Source organism: Alosa alosa, chromosome 18, assembly GCF_017589495.1.
Source record: "Alosa alosa isolate M-15738 ecotype Scorff River chromosome 18, AALO_Geno_1.1, whole genome shotgun sequence".
Classification (NCBI taxonomy): Eukaryota; Metazoa; Chordata; class Actinopteri; order Clupeiformes; family Clupeidae; genus Alosa; species Alosa alosa.
In genome coordinates, this window is record NC_063206.1 from 24101596 (window position 1) to 24119095 (window position 17500).

The 17500-nt window shown below is 45.5% G+C and overlaps 1 protein-coding gene across 3 annotated transcripts in view; it reads right to left on the minus strand.

The window, feature by feature from the left end:
• macrod2 (mono-ADP ribosylhydrolase 2) overlaps positions 1 to 17500 on the minus strand; it is a 522252-nt gene that overhangs the window by 18733 nt on the left and 486019 nt on the right. For 2 of the 3 annotated variants that reach the window (XM_048269587.1, XM_048269584.1), the window contains exons 11-15: positions 15633 to 15683; positions 14757 to 14846; positions 11521 to 11613; positions 5860 to 6030; positions 4468 to 4539 (exon numbers count right to left, since the gene is read on the minus strand). In XM_048269587.1, the coding sequence (XP_048125544.1) occupies positions 4468 to 4539; positions 5860 to 6030; positions 11521 to 11613; positions 14757 to 14846; positions 15633 to 15683 (477 nt within the window). The remainder of the gene's footprint in view (positions 1 to 4467; positions 4540 to 5859; positions 6031 to 11520; positions 11614 to 14756; positions 14847 to 15632; positions 15684 to 17500) is intronic. The other variant, XM_048269585.1, reaches the window with a different exon arrangement.

The following is a 17500-nucleotide window of genomic DNA, read 5'->3' on the forward strand; positions in this document are numbered from 1 at the left end:
ACACAAATAAACACACACACAAATAAACACACACACAAATAAACACACACACACACACACACAGACCAATGTATGTGCACATGCATGCACATGCACACACACACAGCACTGCTGGTGATGCCTGTGCTGTTTGGGTCATTCACAGGGAACATGAAAACCAGCTGTGGGAGAAAATGAGAAAATAATACATAATGACCAGTAGCCTTGGATGTCACCCGCTCCTGTAATGAATGGACAAGCCTGTGGGCATCAGGCTGCTTCAATCAAAGCATTGTTACGAGAAGGTCAGCGAAGTCCGGCTAATACACTGGTGCTCATTAGCCCAGGCAAACATGCAGTTCCGCTAAAGACAGGCCACAAAGCAGGGGACTCAACTCAACTCCATAATGAAAACACAATGAAAACACTTGGTGTAGAACTTGGTGTAGAACACTATGTGACAATGCACATAAACAAGACAAACAGTAAAGCACACAGGCACACACGCACACACACACACACACACACACACACACACACACAGACTAAAAACACTTGCTCAGGCATACGCAAATACACACACACTTACAAAATACATCTAGCACACACACACTCTCAAATAAACACTTGCTCAACCACACGCACACACAGAGGGTAGAGAGAGCGTGCATGCGAGAGAGAGAGAAACAGAGAGAGAGAGGAAGAGAGAGACAGAGAGAGAGAAAGTCCCAACCACAGTCACATTTCATTCACAGAGGAAAGCACAAAGGCAGCGGAAAAACAAGAGCGCACAATTCAGGCGACTTTGGTGACACAGCGGCATTAATAGTCAGCAGGAGCCTGCTCCATCTTTGATGTCTCTCTCTATAATTGATGTTGCTTTCCAGGGAGGTGCATGAAAAGCACCAAGGCCTTTGTGGTGTGTGTTTGTGTGTGTTTTTTTTTTTTCCTGCAGGCACCATATGGCAGCAACGAATGCAGCTGGGTCGCCCACTTTTCGATGTTTTTTTACTACACTTCTTTCAGCTGTGTTCGCAGAGTACCCATCAGCCACTGGGACAGTGGCGCGCGTCACACCGCTCCGTTTCATGCGGCTGCTAAATAAAGCAGGGCATCGCCATCAATAGTTAACGGCATGACACCGCCCCACAGTGCCTCACTTACACACACACACACACACACACACACACACGCACACACACACACACACACACACACACCACCTCGCACAGTCCACAGCAGACAATCCTCAAAGTTTAGCCTCCAGAAGTAAACAAATAAATAAGTCAACAAATGCTTGAATAAACAATAATGTGTCGTTGCGGTTTTTCGGGGGGATGAGGGAGGACAAATGTGTGTGTGTGTGTGTGTGTGTGTGTGTGTGTGTGTGTGTGTGTGTGTGTGTGTGTGTGTGTAGGAGGAGTGTTGTTACAAAGGATATATTCCCTGTTTGGCCAAGGCAGGGGCTGGGACAACAAAAAAAAAAAGCCTCAGTGAAAAAGAAAACCAAAGGAACCAGGAGGAAGGGAAGAGAGGAAGGGAAGAGAGGAAGAGAGGAAGGGAAGAGAGGAAGGGAAGAGAGGAAGAGAGCAGGAAAGAAATGAAAGTGGAAAAAATCGAAGCGGAAGAAAGTGAAACACAGAGCTGTTATCCTTTGCTGAGGTGGTGTGACAGCCTGCTGCGCGTGGATACTCTACACTCTCACTCTCGCTCTCGCTCTCACTCTCACCCTCTCTCTCGCTCTCGCTCTCACTCTCACCCTCTCTCTCGCTCTCACTCTCACCCTCTCTCTCGCTCTCACTCTCACTCTCACACACTCGTTTTATCCCCTTCCTCCCTCTCTCCCTGTCTCCATGTTTCTCTTCCCTCAGGGCCCTCGAACACATTGGTGTGCTATCAGCTCCGACTCCTCACCTTGCTGGCTGACGGCACGCAGAGAACGCATCGTGTGGCGAGGGCCGCACTCCCACACCAGACGCAGACAGCCTTCCGGAAAGCTCTCTCATCTCGCCAGGCTGTCTCTGGTAAACACGCCGCTGTTAAATAACCTCACTGTGAGACTCCCGCCAGCAGGCACCTCGCTGCCCCTGGCCCTCAGTAAACATATGAACCACAAAACACCACCCTCTCTCACACACACACACACATTACTACACACTACTATACACCCTCATACACACACATGCACACACACTCACTACTACGCCTCCTCATTTACCCACACACACACACACACACTCACTACCACACCCCCTCATACACACACACACACTTACAGGCACACAAACCCCCACACACACACATGCACACAAACACACTCTACACCCTCTCATTCCTCTCTTACACATACACACACACACGCACGCACACACTACTACATAGCCAAGCTGTGAACAAGCACAGTACACATCAGGCAAACATCAAAACAACCTGGGCCAAAACACCATCATTTGCAGCCAATACAGATTGGGCAGCTTTCATCTTCTTATCTTATTTTCATAGTCCGTGCATGCACACAAAAAACGACTTTTTCTGAACTAACTACTACAATATTTCACTATACATTCTTGGATAAAGAAACAACACAACAATTGTATACCACAGAGACAAGACTATTCAGAAACCTCTCCTTCTTCAACCAATCACACACACACACACACACACACACACACACACACACACACACACACACACACACACACACACACACACACACAGTATAAGGAACGGTGTAGTGATGCCAGTTTATCAGGCGTTGAGCCACAGTGGGGGTTAATTGTACGGTTGCGTCTCGTGACTGGCGAACACGCTGACAGCAGCACATGAGCTGTGTTCTCATTACCGTCGTGGTCAGCCGAGCTTGGACGCCGCTTTCTCCTGTACCTGCACGAGGCGCTCCGTATCGACTCTCCCTGAAACCAACGCAGCGTGACAACCATACTCGGGCTACCGCAGGAGGAGGAGGTGGAGGTGGAGGAGGGCTAAAAAAGCAGGCACATTCGTACGCCGCTGTAGGCTAAGCAAGCCATGCCTATTAATTTATGGATGTAGAGCAAGGTTATCGAGCCCACACGCTGTGCACTGTCCACTCGAGAGTCAAAGCAAATAGAGAGAGAATGCCACACACACACACACAATCATAAACAGCCTCTCACTGTGAAAAAGAAAAAAGCGAGAGGTATATCAATGAGTTCTAGCTATAGAGTAATGAGAGTATCTCCGTTGGTCGATTCCTGTGCCTTCTCTCCACTACACCGGTCCTCTCAATGACTGATCTCTGTGATGGTGCGGGCAAACAAGTGTATGTGTGTTCTCTGTGGGTTCACATGAAATCACACACACAAAAGAAGCCTATCCAGCTGTAAAAGCTCTCAACAGGGGAGAGAGAGTGTGTGTGTGTGTGTGTGTGTGTGTGTGTGTGTGTGTGTGTGTGTGTGTGTTTTGTGTGGACTGGATGAAAGTCCAGGAGAATTGTGTGTGTGTATGTGTGTGTGCAAGTGTGTTTACAGGTTTGTTTAGCGTGTGCGCTCATGTCAGCATAAATAGTGCAGTGAAGTGTGCAAACCTGGCTGTGCCTGTGGAGTGTGAGTGAGCATGTCTTTACAAACGTGTGAACATGCTAGTTAGGGTGTGCGAGAATATGTGGGTGTATGGTAGAGTCGTGTGTGCAGAGGAAAAACATTTGACACACATTTGAGTGTGTGTGTGCGTATGAATATCAGAAGCTGTTTGCACATGTGTTCACATAGTTGTGTGTATGTTTGTTTGTGTGTATATGTGTATGTGTGTGTGTGTGTGTGTGTGTGTGTGTGTGTGTGTGTGTGTGTGTGTGTGTGTATATGTGTGTGTATGTGTGTACACTACCGTTCAAAAATTTGGAGTCACTTAGAAATGTCGTGGTTTTCATCATAAATGTTGTAGAAAGAAATGGCTGATCTTTAATGCAATATCTACATAAATATCTACAAGTATACAGATGACCATTTTCAGCAACCATCCATCCAATGTTTCAAAGGCACATTCTGTTTACTAATCTGATATCATTTTTAAAGGCTATCTGAGAAAATATTGGAGAACCCTTTTGCAATTGTGTAAGCACATAATGTAATCTGAAAACTGCTGCCCTGATTAAAAAACAATACAATTGATTGACTTAGCTGGTATTCTGTCTATAATGGAGTGAAATGGAAATTTCCAAGTGACTCCAAAGTTTTGAACGGCAGTGTATATGGTTGTCTTTATGTGTTCGTGTGCTTCTTTGTTTGTAGGAATGTGTCTATGCATGTGCACCCTTAGTGTACAGTATGTGTTTTTGTGTGGGCGTATAAGATGTATGTATGTATGTGTGTGTGTATGTGTGAGTGAGTGAATGTGCAAGCATATGTGTATGCGTGAGTGTGTGTGTACGTGCGAGTCTGTGTGCTTTCCCCATGACTGTGCCATGTGTGTGTATGTGTGTGTGCGTATGTGTGTGTGTTTCTCTCTCACCCTTTCCCAGCTTGTCCTCTGGCACCCCTGGACTCTTCTTCTCTGGCTTCTCAGAGCTGCACTCCCGTTCCACTGGAAAACACACACACACACACACACACACACACACACACACACACACACACACAGAAGGAACGTCCAATTAAAGAATTTACACACCTTCATTTCCTCCTCCTATCCTCCTCCTCTCCTGCTCCTAATGTTCCTCAAGCAGGTGACTTGTCTCCATCACTCACTGGATGCTATTGCTATTCCCCGCAAGTGTGTGTGTGTGTGTGTGTTTACGGGGCAGCCCATTCACTCTTCAGACGTCCGGTGAAATTGCATGGCAGTCCGCCAGGCTGATTATGGGGATCATTTTTAATAATGTCCACTGCAGACCCATTTTTTTGGCAGCACTATGAAGGAGAGACAATAACTGCATCTGCGTGTGTGTGTGTGTGTGTGAGAGAGCTTCAGAGATCTTCAGAGTGAGTTGGTCAGAGTGGGGTGGGCTCACCAGCTACTGGCTGAGACTACTGAGATCTACTCAGCTACTGGCTGAGAGATCCCCATTTCAAACACAAACGTTTGTGTGTGTGTGTGTGCGTGTGCCTGCCTGCATGTGTACGTGCGTGCGCGCGCGTGTGTGTGTGTGTGGAGAGAAAACATCTCATTGTTTATTCATGTTCGGTGCTAAGAGGGTACAGTACAATTAGTTGGCTGTCAGTGCAGTTACAGTATGTCCCGTCAGGTGTGCTTGCTCTTCCACACCTGTCATTACAGGTAATTCTGTGAGGTGCTGATGATGGGCCTGGATGTGACTGGGGGTCCACTGAGGATCGGCATCAAGACTCGAGAGGGAGGCGCAGGGGAGTGAGGGTAGGTGTGTGCCCTTCAGCAACACGGGAAACATGGAGCTTGGGCTTTACAGGTAGCCATCAGCTCCTGTGAGTGTCTAAATGTGTGGGTGTGTGTGCATATCTTATTTCAGTAGGATGAGGTGTGTGTGTGTGTGTGTGTGTGTGTGTGTGTGTGTGTGTGTGAGTGAGAATGTATGTATGAGTGTTTCAATGTGCATTTATGAATGTATATGTATTTATGTGTGTGTGTGTGAATGTTTGGATGCACATATTTCAGCGGGTTTGTGTGTGTGTGTGTGTGTGTGTGTGTGTATGTGAGTGTCTTTGTAATGGATATGTGTAATATGTATGTGTGTGGCTTTGTGTGTGTGGCGCTGTGTGAGTGTGTGCCCTTAAATCTCTTAATATCTTATGTGCTGCGCATCTTGTGGAGAGAGTTATGACTTATGATTGTGTGTGTGTGTGTGTGTGTGTGTGTGTGTGTGTGTGTGTGTGAATTAGAGGGCACGACTGGCCACTGCTCTGTTGCCTGGCGCTCTTCGGCTCTTACCAGCTGCAGGCTCCCCCGCACCTCCCCTCTCCTCCTCCTTCTCCTCCTCTTTCTCCTTCTCCTCCTCCTCTTCCTCCTGCTCTTCACTCTTCTGCTCCTGCTTCTCTCCCTCCGATTTACTCTTTGCTGCACCTGCGCTTCCCCTTGCCTCACCAGCTGGATCCTCTGATGCTGTGGAAAAACAAAACACACAGACACACACACACACACACACACTGCATTAGCCTTCGCTCCGTCTCACACAGCGCTATCTCAGAAGTCCATCCAGTTGCCATTCAGTCACTGAGCCAGTCAGCGCTGAAGTGAAGAGTGAACAGTGGATTTGTGTCCCTTCGTACACATACACACACACACACCCACATACACACTTACAGACACTACTGACAACGGCGCAGTGGCCAGCGAGCCAGATGATCCCCTGAGTGGTGGCGAGATCACACCCCTGCTTGTGTATGAGAATACCATCAGCTCCCACACACTTAACCAAGGCAAGAGCTCTCTCTCTTTCAGCAACACAGCAAACATGGAGCTACATGTTATTCACTGGGCTTTACAGGTAGCTGTCAGTCATAGTGTGTTGCCCTTAAGGCATTTATCTTTCTATTTTATTTTTACTTGTTATTCCTTTATTCCTTTATTGAGTTATTATTTGAAACGAAAATAATGTAATAACAATTATTTTTAATTATCTTAAATTATTATAAAGAGGCTGACAACTGTGTTGCAGTTGAATTATTTTAATCTGTTTGTTGATATTTGAACGTGAAGACTCCTTGTTGATAGCCACGTCTTCTGACAAAGTCGTTCTAAAGTCAATACTCGTTGATAAACTGAACCTGGTTGACAGACAGACAGACAGCCAAGAGACACAATCTTGATAAAGCTACTGTGCAAGTTCTTAGAGGCAATGCCATAAGTTTATTGTTGTATGTGTATGTTGTACTCTCAACACTATGATAATATAATTAAATCAACGTTAGTAATTAATCTTAGCAGCGATTTTGTTATCATAGTCTGCATAGCAGTGATAGATAGAAAGATACTTTATTGATCCCCAAGGGGAAATTCAAGGTCTCAGTAGCATACAGACATCACACACAACATTCACTAACAGCAGAAAAAAGTAATTAAAAATATATAGGCCTAATATAAAAAACACAACTAAGCAATAAGGACAGTAGAAGATAAAGAATATACTAAAATACAAATTATACTAAATAACACTAAATCTAAATCAAGTCTAAAAACAGTATCCACATAGTGGGTGATTAATCATGAGGCGCTTGCAATGACTGAGGCAGGGACTGAGCCTGTGATTCTCTGTGCATAGTAAGGTGCTCTGTGTGAGTGTTATTAATGATAATGTTAATGAGTGTTATTGGTTACCATACAGTAGTAACAATGTAACATTTTATGCCGTGCTTAACGGAGAAAGATACATTGTTTAAAGTAACAAAGTTATGCTACATTGTTGTAAGAATAGAACACACACTGAATGTTTTGTATTTTGTACTTGTTCACAGTTTTCACCGTACAGTATGTCTTTGAATGAGAAAACACGCCAGTAAATGCTCAATCTTACCATGGACTCTCTTCATTGGCAACGGTTTAACTTGGTGTTACGTCAGAGTTTCAACACACTGCACAAGAACACTAAACATACTGTAGTAAATGTGTGTGTGAGTGTGTGTGTGTGTGTGTGTGTGCGTATATGTGTGTTTACATGAGTGTGGGTGTGTGTGCGCATACCTTATTGAATTCAGCAAGATGTGGTGTGTGTGTGTGTTTCTGTGTTTTGTGTGTGTGTGTGTGTGTGTGTGTGTGTGGGTGTGTGTGTGTGTGTGTGTGTGTGTGTGTTTCTGTTGAAGACCCGAAAAACCACCCCAACCCAAGTGACCTTTACTGATGAGTGACCGATAGTTGGACTTGTACAGTTTACATATCAGGTGGTACAACCAATATAAAACTAGTTATTTTAATATAAAACTCTTTATTGTATTGGGAAATTGAATGAATGAACTTCCTAGCAAAGTCAAAAGGTCAATAAGTGTCCAAGAAGATGCCTGTATAATTTGAAATTAATAGCAAAAGGTGGCGCAACCGCATCATCAGGTGGTGCAACCCGGTTAAATACTCATTTAAACCAAGAAATAGTAGACTAAAGTGAATGAATGGTTGAAAAATGTGTTGTACCTAATTATTCTATTAAACAATATACTTTTTTAATTTGTAGTATTTTAGTTTGTAAGCATTTATTCACATTCACATTTTAAATGTAAAGTTGGAAGTTGGAAAACCAAAATACCCACCCTCTACAATAAAGTATTCACAAGTTACTTATATCAGTAATACCAAGGTCAAATACAAAATAATAATGAGTTAAGCACTGTAGACACTCTCAGGTATACAGTACATACCAAAAACCTTTTTTGGTTGCGCCACCTGACATTTTGGGTGGTGAAATTGCAAATACAGTCTAAAAATGTATTAAAACCTGCACAACCATTAAGACTTGTTTAAACACAGTCTTCCAACTTCACAAAAATGCATTCTGTCCATTTTAAAAGATTATTTTGAAAACACATTTTTTAAAAGCCTTATTTGTCAATGACCCATGTATGTCTGTGTGTATCTGTGTGTGTGTGTGTGTGTGTGTGTGTGTGTGTGTGTGTGTGTGTGTGAGTGTGTGTGTGTGTGTGTTTCTTGAGTAGGAGTGGGCGGGAGCAGCTGGGTAGTGGAAGTGGTCTTCCCAGCCTCTGTTCTGCCGTGTCGTGTGCCAGCTGAACAGGTGTTTGCAGAGCCCGCTGTGCTTTTGTGACCTCGGCGTCACGGCAGAATGAGCATGACTTAAGCTACCGACTCGTCACAACCTACCTCCTCCCATTTAGGAAAAATTTGGTTAAAATCGGTGAAAAGAAACCTGCCTCTTAAGTGAATTGTGTGTGTGTGTGTGTGTGTGTGTGTGTGTGTGTGTGTGTGTGTGTGTGTGTGTGTGTGTGTGTGTGTGTGTGTGTGTGTGTGTACGTGCATGTGTGTGTATGTGCATGTGCCATTGTTGGGTGTGTGTGTTAGGAAGAGTGTTTTCCATGTTTGGTTGAGTGAATGTGTGCTTTCCATAATGTGTGTATTTTTCATTCTTATTCCTGGGATTTGGGCTTCCATTAGTGGGTGAGTCAGCCAGTCGTGAGAGGGCTGAGGAATGCGCGCACATGTTTGGGCTTGACCCGGCCCAGTCCCAGACGACCACAGGCCCCGGCCCTTTGCGCACACACCCTATTTCATCCACCACTGTTTCGTGAAATCGATGCGCCTGGTGTGTGCAGATGGCCTTTTCATTCTGCTGGACACTCAAGCCACTGAGTCACTGTCCTACAGCAGCAGCTACAACGTCCCAACAGCAGCCATCTTGGCTATGACAGCAGCCATCTTGGCTAGGACATCAGCAGCCATCTTGGCTCAGAGAGCAGCCATCTTGGCTCAGAAAGTGGTGTCAGAGAGTGGTGGTATTTGTATCAGGCATATACTGGGAGAACCACCTATTGTATCCCTATTCTCTTTAGGTGCAAGATTCTGATTTTCAAACGTGGATAAATAATAGTTCAAATGGGTTCCAATGCTAGTTTAAGTTAACACTCTCAAGGTGTTCAATACAAAAATTTCAATTGGACAGCACTTAGAAAGGCTATAATATCAATGGGTCCACACAGCATGTTTTCTAAATATTTAAATGTTTGTTTTCTGACCAAGAAGATAAAGAAGGGTAAACTGTGAACAGCTGTTCACTTCCTGACAACTGTGAGGTGTTGAATCCAGAAACACTGAAGATGAACTGAACATCAGCCACACAGGCTCAGACCACCCCACAGATGTGTAGAGGAGGGCCTGGGGCTTCGAGTGTCCTGATCGCGCCAAGACCCTCTCCACCGTGAGAAGCCTTAGCGAAGTCAGAGACAGATGCATCACAGCATATCGGATGTCATGCTTGAATTAAGTTTGTTGACTGCAGCTGGAACCCACTGATTTCAACAATAAACAGCTGTAATTACCAGCAAAACAGAGTAGCCTCGTGAAGCTCAGGGGGCGCTGTGCTATGCTGTGGTGGTGTGGTGTGTTGTGGTGTGGTGTTGCACATTGAATGTCTGCTGTATAATGTTTCATCTGTTTCATGGGCTCTCTTGCATGAGGCGTGGCAGACGTGTTGCCATTGTCATTTTGGAGGGAGCATGAACAGCTGTTCTCTGTGAAAAAATGTAATCACTGTGTTTGGGCTCTCTCTCACACTCTCTCCCCTCTTTTCTCTCTCTACCTTTTCCTACCTTCCTCTCTCTCTCTCTCCCTGATTCTCCCTCTTTCTTCGTATCTCTCTTTCTCACATCCAGTCATCCCTTCTATTTCTCTCTCTTCCACCCCCATCCCTAACTCTCTCTTCCTCCCCTCCCTCTCTCAATCCCTCCTCTCTCTTCCTCCCCCTCCATCTCTCCATCCCTCCTCTCTCTTCCTCCCCCTCCCTCTCTCCATCCCTCCTCTCTCTTCTTACCCCTCTCTCTCTCCCATACAGGATGGAGAGGCCTAATCCATCTGAGTGCCTACAAACAGCACCTGGGTCTGACTGCTCCTGAGTGGCTTACGTGGCTGGAGCACAAACCATCCATTCTCTGATTCACCCCCACACCCACACACATATCAAGATGCACACACATGTACACACTCACTTTCTTTCTGCCCCCCGCCCCACCACACACACACACACACACACACACACACACACACACACACACACACACACACACACACACACACACACACACACACACACGATAAAAGGGAAAACAAAATGAGACAGAGCCACAAATAAAAACACTACAAACTAAACTAACAAAAAAACAACAGACATACACACAGCAACACAAAAACAATTAAACTGCCAGAGGAACAGAGAGAGAGGGAGAGAAAGAGAGAAAGACAGGGAAAGAGAGAGAGATAGAGAGAGAGAGAGGTGTGAGGAAAGAAAGACGTGTCCACAAGATCACAGCACACACTCAATCAATGAATGAGTTGAGAGATGGGATGTGTGCGTGGGATCGATTGAGTGTTTCCTGTGGTGCTGATGGGAAACACATTGACCTCACCATCTCACACACGCTCTCTCTCTCTCGCTCGCTCACTCACACACACACACACACACATACTGGCATCTACAAAAGCTTCACTTAGAACCATTGCACCAATGTTTCCTATTTTCACTGATTAAGTGAGTAGACTGAGGAAGGGTAGACAGCAAAGTTAGAGAGAGAAAGAGGGATAGAGAGAAATACAGAGAGAGAGAGAGAAGACAGAGGGAGTGAGTAGAGTGAGAAGGAGTAGGCAGCAAAGCCAGAGACAGAAAGAGGGATAGAGAGAAATACAGAGAGAGAGAGAGAGAGAGAGAGAGAGAGAGAGAGAGAGAGAGAGAGAGAGAGAGAGAGAGAGAAGAGAGGGAGTGAGTAGAGTGAGGAGGAGTTGACAGCAAAGCCAGAGACAGAAAGTGGAATAGAGAGAAATACAGAGAGAGAGGGGGGAGAGAGGCATAGAAAAAAAGAAAGAGATATAAAGAGAAAGAGGGATAAATACAAACACACACACACACACGTTCCCTTGACCCACAGGAGGTGTGAGGTGTACCTGTGCCTGTGGTCGTGTTCTTCTCTTTGTCTCGGTCCTTCTTCATCTCCACGCTCAGCTCGCCTGGGTCCTTCAGTGCTGCCTCATCCTCATCTGCAACAGGGAAGGAGAGGAGAGGTGAGGAGGAGAGGAGAGAAGAGAGGAGGAGAGGAGAGGAGAGGAGAGGAGAGGTGAGGAGGAGAGGAGAGGAGAGAAGAGAAGAGAGAGGAGATGAGGAGGAAAAGAGAGAGGACATAGAGGAGGAGAGATGTGTGTGTGAGGTGAGGAGAAGAGAGAGGAGGAAAAGAGAGAGGAGGAGAGGAGGAGAGATGAGAGGAGAATAGAGGAAAGGAAAAGAGAGGACAGGAGAGGAGAGGAGAGGTGTCCCCAGGGGACCTCTGGCACCATCCCACATCCGATGGCCTCTCAACATCAAGACAGCTGCCTCACCCCCCCATGTGAGTCATTCACGCTGGCCTCTGATTGAGACACCTCTCCCTCTCTCTCTCTCTCTCGGTTTGCTTTTCTGGGGGTGTTTTTTATTGTTGGTTTATTTTTTTTTTTATCCCTACCGACTCCACTCAACTCAACTCCCCAGCCACCCCTAGAGTTGAAATGAGACATTTTCTGTCAGCGAATACATACATTCTCTCTCTCTCTCTTTTCTGATTTACTGAGACGCGCCCAAAATAGACCGCATGTCTCACGGACGCAGAGGAGAGAAGCGCTGGCCGTGTGGCTTATCAGCGCTGCTCTGGGGGTTCTCACAGACTGACTGTCTGCGCACAAATATATTCGTCTTTTTTCCTCTTTTCTTCGTTGGTTTTATTCTCCCTCCGCCTAAGGGACCACGCCAGACAAAAACGGGCCGACGGTGGCAAACAGAACCGGACTTTAAAATAACTCGGCGTGCGCAGGTGGCTGGTGAGAATCTGCAGTGGGGTCCCCGATGCTGCCGCGTGGAACGCCAGGGAGGCAGAGCGCTCCATTTGTCTTTCGGCAGGGGGAACATAATTGCCTACCTACCTATCGTCCCCAGTCCTTGGAGCAGGGCCAAAGACTACATTTGGCTTTCGCAGAGACTCGCCCCGTGAAAAGCTGTAATCAAAAAAGTGTACTTTTGGAGCGTGTGGAAGTGGCCACACCTGCTAAGCGCGCATGTGTGTGTGTGTGTGTGTGTGTGTGTGTGTGTGTGTGTGTGTGAGGACGCAGGGGTACGGACGCTGCACATCGCGGTGAGAAATGCAACTTCCCATGATGGAAATGGAGGGATAGTGGCCTTAATTGCAGGCCGTCGGTGCAGCGGAGAAATTTAACAACAGTGGAAATGACCCCGGCCTGGGCTCTACAGGGGCGAACGTTTAATTCAGCATGAACTACCATACAAACAACACGCTCTATCGCTTGATTCACCCTCGTCCTATTCACTAGTCTTATCTAACACCAACGTTTCACACACACACACACACACACAGGAGAACAGGTGTGATGTCAGAGAGATGGTGTGGGGAGTGTGTGAGAGAGTGAGAGAGAGAGAGAGAGAGAGAGAGAGAGAGAGATTTAATGTGGGTGCAGTGGCGTGTGTTTTGCTGAATATCAGAGTGTCTGATCTTTGTAAACTGGAGCACATGTTTGAGAGTTACCATGTTTGTGTGTGTGTGTGTGGGGCTGGGAGAATGAGTATGTAATTGTATGATTGTGTGTGTGGGTCTGGTAAATGTCTCTGTGCTGTTTAAGCCTGTGTGTGTGTGTGTGTGTGTGTGTGTGTGTGTGTGTGTGTGTGTGTGTGGGGATGGAGGGAGGACGGGAAGGTGGTGTCTCATTAAATGGATGTGCTCAGTGCTGTGTATCTTGCCAGTCCACGTTAATGACCATATCTGACAACCGTTCGCTGGTAGGTAATGAGACAAGTTCAAGGACAACAGAGCCAATCTAAACACACACACGCAGCTCAGCCAGTGCCAAGGGTGTGTGTGTGTGTGTGTGTGTGTGTGTTCGGGATGCTCATCGAAGCATGACTCTCAATCTATAGTCCACATCCTACACGCCTCAATGCTCACCCTTAGAATATTCTTCAGCATAAGCCTTATTCTATGCACTGCTCGAGACGCTGTTCTGCATTGAATGGAAATACATCTCCACACACACACACAACACACACACACACGCACACACACACACGCACACACATGCACACACCTCCTACCCTGTGTGAGGGGGTAAACACAATATCTAAAATTGATCAAAGTGCTCATTAACATCTGCGCTCTCTCCAGTCCTTCCCCGAGGGGCCTTGGAGCATTTGGTGGTAGCATGTCTGGACACCACCTCCGTGACAACACCATTACCGTGACACACTACCTGTCGTGCCGTGTCAGGCTCCCCCCACACACACACACACAATTGGCGGGATCGTGCCATAACAGAGCCGGTCGCTGCTATGTCACCGGTGACTGTTGGCAGTGTTTGCCGAGAGTAGATGTGAAGCGACACCTCCACAGCGCCACACTCCAAGATGGCTGTCTGTGTCACAGAGAGAGGCGCGCTGGGCTGGATGGGGTGAGGAGGCTGCTGGTGGGTGGTCTTTTCAGAGAGCCATTCATAAGGCGCTGTGCTCATGGTCACACTTGCACAGCTTCACACACTAGTCAGAGCAGCATAAGTACACACACTAGTCAGAGCAGCATAAGCACACACAGTAGTCAGAGTAACGCTATTCAGAGCAACATAAGCACACACACTAGTCAGAGCAGCATAAGTACACACACTAGTCAGAGCAGCATAAGTACACACACTAGTCAGAGCAACACTAGTTAGAGCAGCATAAGTACAGAAGTAAAAGCATTGAATGCAGTATGATACTGTAGTAGATACTGCAAGGGCTCAATTGCAATGATATGCATATGATTAGATATTTGTGTGTGTGTGTGTGTGTGTGTGTGTGTGTGTGTGTGTGTGCGTGCGTGTGCGTGTGTGTGTGTGTCAGAATGTGTTGATGTACTGTATGTGCATGTGGGTGTATAGATTTGTGTGTGTGGCATAGAGACTCTATGAATGTCTGTACACAATGCCATTCACAAGCACCTTTACTCACAGCAGTACTGAACAATCACCAACACACAAAATGTGTGTGTCTTGTGTGTGTGTGTGTGTGTTGTATTGTGTGTGTGTGCGTGTGTGTTGTATTGTGTGTGCATGTGTGTGTGTGTGTGTGTGTTGTATTGTGTGTGTGTGTGTGTGTGTGTGTGTTATGTTACCTAGGTTCTGACTGGCCATCTCCACATCTCTGTTTTCCTCTTTGTTCTCCACCTGCTCTTCATCTTCCTCCTCGTCCTCCTCATCCTCTACTTGGGAGATGAGACGAAAGGCGGTTTTATTTTTGATAAAAGCACAGCATTAACGAAGATCACACTAACACACAAAGACTACGGTCAGTGGAGAAAGATCTTAGGAGAACAAATCTATTTTTTCCCTTCTTTAATCCAACAACTTTCTCACAAGTGAAAGAGAGAAAGAGAAACAGAGAGAGAGAGAGAAACAAAGACACACACACACAGTTTCATCTGCCATTTTACACTGTGATGATAGGTATCTAATCATCCTCTCGGCTGTCGAGTTGGAATTAAAGTGCAAATTCATTCGCTAAAAAGAACACTTCTCATCTCTATCAATCTCTGGGAAGACATAATTATGCGTTTCAGCCCCCACACACACACACACAGCACACACACCACACACACACACACCCCATTCCCCACCCCTTAAACTGATTATTTTCTCAAAGTGTATCAAAATGCAAAAAAGTTAAACTTGTGGGCTTGGTGCTGATTAAAAGACTTATCTTGCATGCACTCTGTAAGGTAAGGATGCACTTAATGGTGGCGAGACGCCAAGACCTCTAGCATATAATCATCAATCAGTGAACTTGTTTTTTACCAGAAATGAGTGTCTGTGTCTGTAACTGTGTGTGTGTGTGTGTGTTCGTGTGAGAAAAATAGGTCGGTGAGTGTATGTGCAAGGGCATAGTCATACAGAGACAGAGTGTGTGTGTGTGTGTGTGTGTGTGTGTGTGAGAGAGAGAGAGAGAGAGAGAGAGAGAAAGAGAGAGAGGGAGAGATGGTGGTCTGACGTACCTTTCTGACTGATCATGTCTGCATCTGCAGGGGCGGCCCCGTCGTCATCATCTGTGAAACACACACACACACACACACACGCACACGCACACGCACACACACACAGTCAAGTCAAGTCAACATATGCTCAAAACCCTACATAACTCATATATAACATGCATAAACATACGGGTGAGCATGTCAGTGTTGCAAATGTCCATAAAACCTAGCATTAGCTACCCACATAGCATGTGTCTCAAAAAATTAGAATATCGTGGAAAAGTTCATCCCCCCGCCCCCCTAATTTATTTCAAAAAGTGAATCTTTATATTCTAGATTCATTAGATATAAAGTGAAATATTTTTGTTTTAATCTTGATGATTACGGCTTACAGCTCATGAAAACCAAAAATCAGCATCTCAAGTTATTAGAACAAAGAGGTTATAATACAGAAATGTCAACCTTTTGAAAAGAAATTAACTAATCCGACTAATCTAAAGTAATTTATTTATACACTCAATACTTGGTCAGGCTGATTTTGCATAAATTACTGCATCTATGTGGCATGGTATGGAGGGAATCTGCCTGTGGCACTGCTGAGGTATTATGGAAGCCCAGGTTGCCTTGTTAGCGGCCTTAAGGTCTTTTGTATTGTTGGGTCTGGTGTCTCTCATTTTCCTCTGGACATTTTTTCTATGGGGTTCAGGTCAGACCCGACATCAGGTTATGTCTGGCCAAACAAGCACAGTAATACCATGGTAAGCAAACCAATTACTCGCAGTTTTAGCAAAAATGTACTTTTCCACGATATTCCATTTTTTTGATACCCACCTATACTTTGAATGTATAACAGCACTCACATAGTCATCCATCCATGACTATTTGAGTTGACTGCCAATGTGCCAAGTTCATGCAGTTTATTAATGAATCTACACTTTCAATGCCAAGCCCTTTGCTTTACACGCCCTTAAGTGCAGATATGCCATTCTGATCATAAAGGTCCATTGTGATTCTAATGTTAATGAGCATATTGCGCTCTGTTGAGTCATCTAGACTTGGTGTGGTGTCAGCTGCTTCAGTGTCATCAAGCAGAATAGAGTAGGTGAACGCAGCATAGAACACTCCACAAGCAGAACAGAGTAGGTGAACGCAGCATAGAACACTCTACAAGCAGAACAGAGTAGGTGAACCCAGCATAGAACACTCCACAAGCAGAATAGAGTAGGTCAGTGGTTCCCAAACTTTTAACAGGCATGTACCCCCTGAGATATTATGATCTTCCGGAGTACCCCCAACACCACCAATTGTTAACAAGTTTTTTTTTTAATTGTTTTATTCATATTTAATTTTATCAATTTTGTCGAGAATAGTGAATAGGTAGCCTAGAAATCTAGACGCACCCTAGTGGCGGCAAATTAATTTGCTCAGCCTGCACGTCTAGTATCAAACCATAGGGATTTCTATTGGCTGACGCCGTGGATTTCATCCAATCACAGCGCTCTATTTTGTTAGAGTCTTAAGGCGGGCTTAACAGGATAACGACAGTCCTGGTGGAAGGTGGCTATGGCGAACGAAGAGCGGTTGTTTGAATCGGCGTTGGACTTGTGCTTTTCTTTGACAGTTAAGCAACACAATGCACTTAAGCAATTCCTTTCAAGAAGGATGTATTTGCCGCTTTGCCGACCCGGATAATGGATATGGTCGTAGCTGGCCTATTGCATGCCTAGGCAGTTTGAAAGACAATTCTCTGCCCGCCCCTTGGATTAAGCGAGGTAAATGGTTCGATTCCAGACTATACATTTCAATGATATAGGATGGCCCGCCAGGCTAGTGAATAGGATCATAAACATATGATACAAATCTCATCAATAGTCAACATATGATAGGCC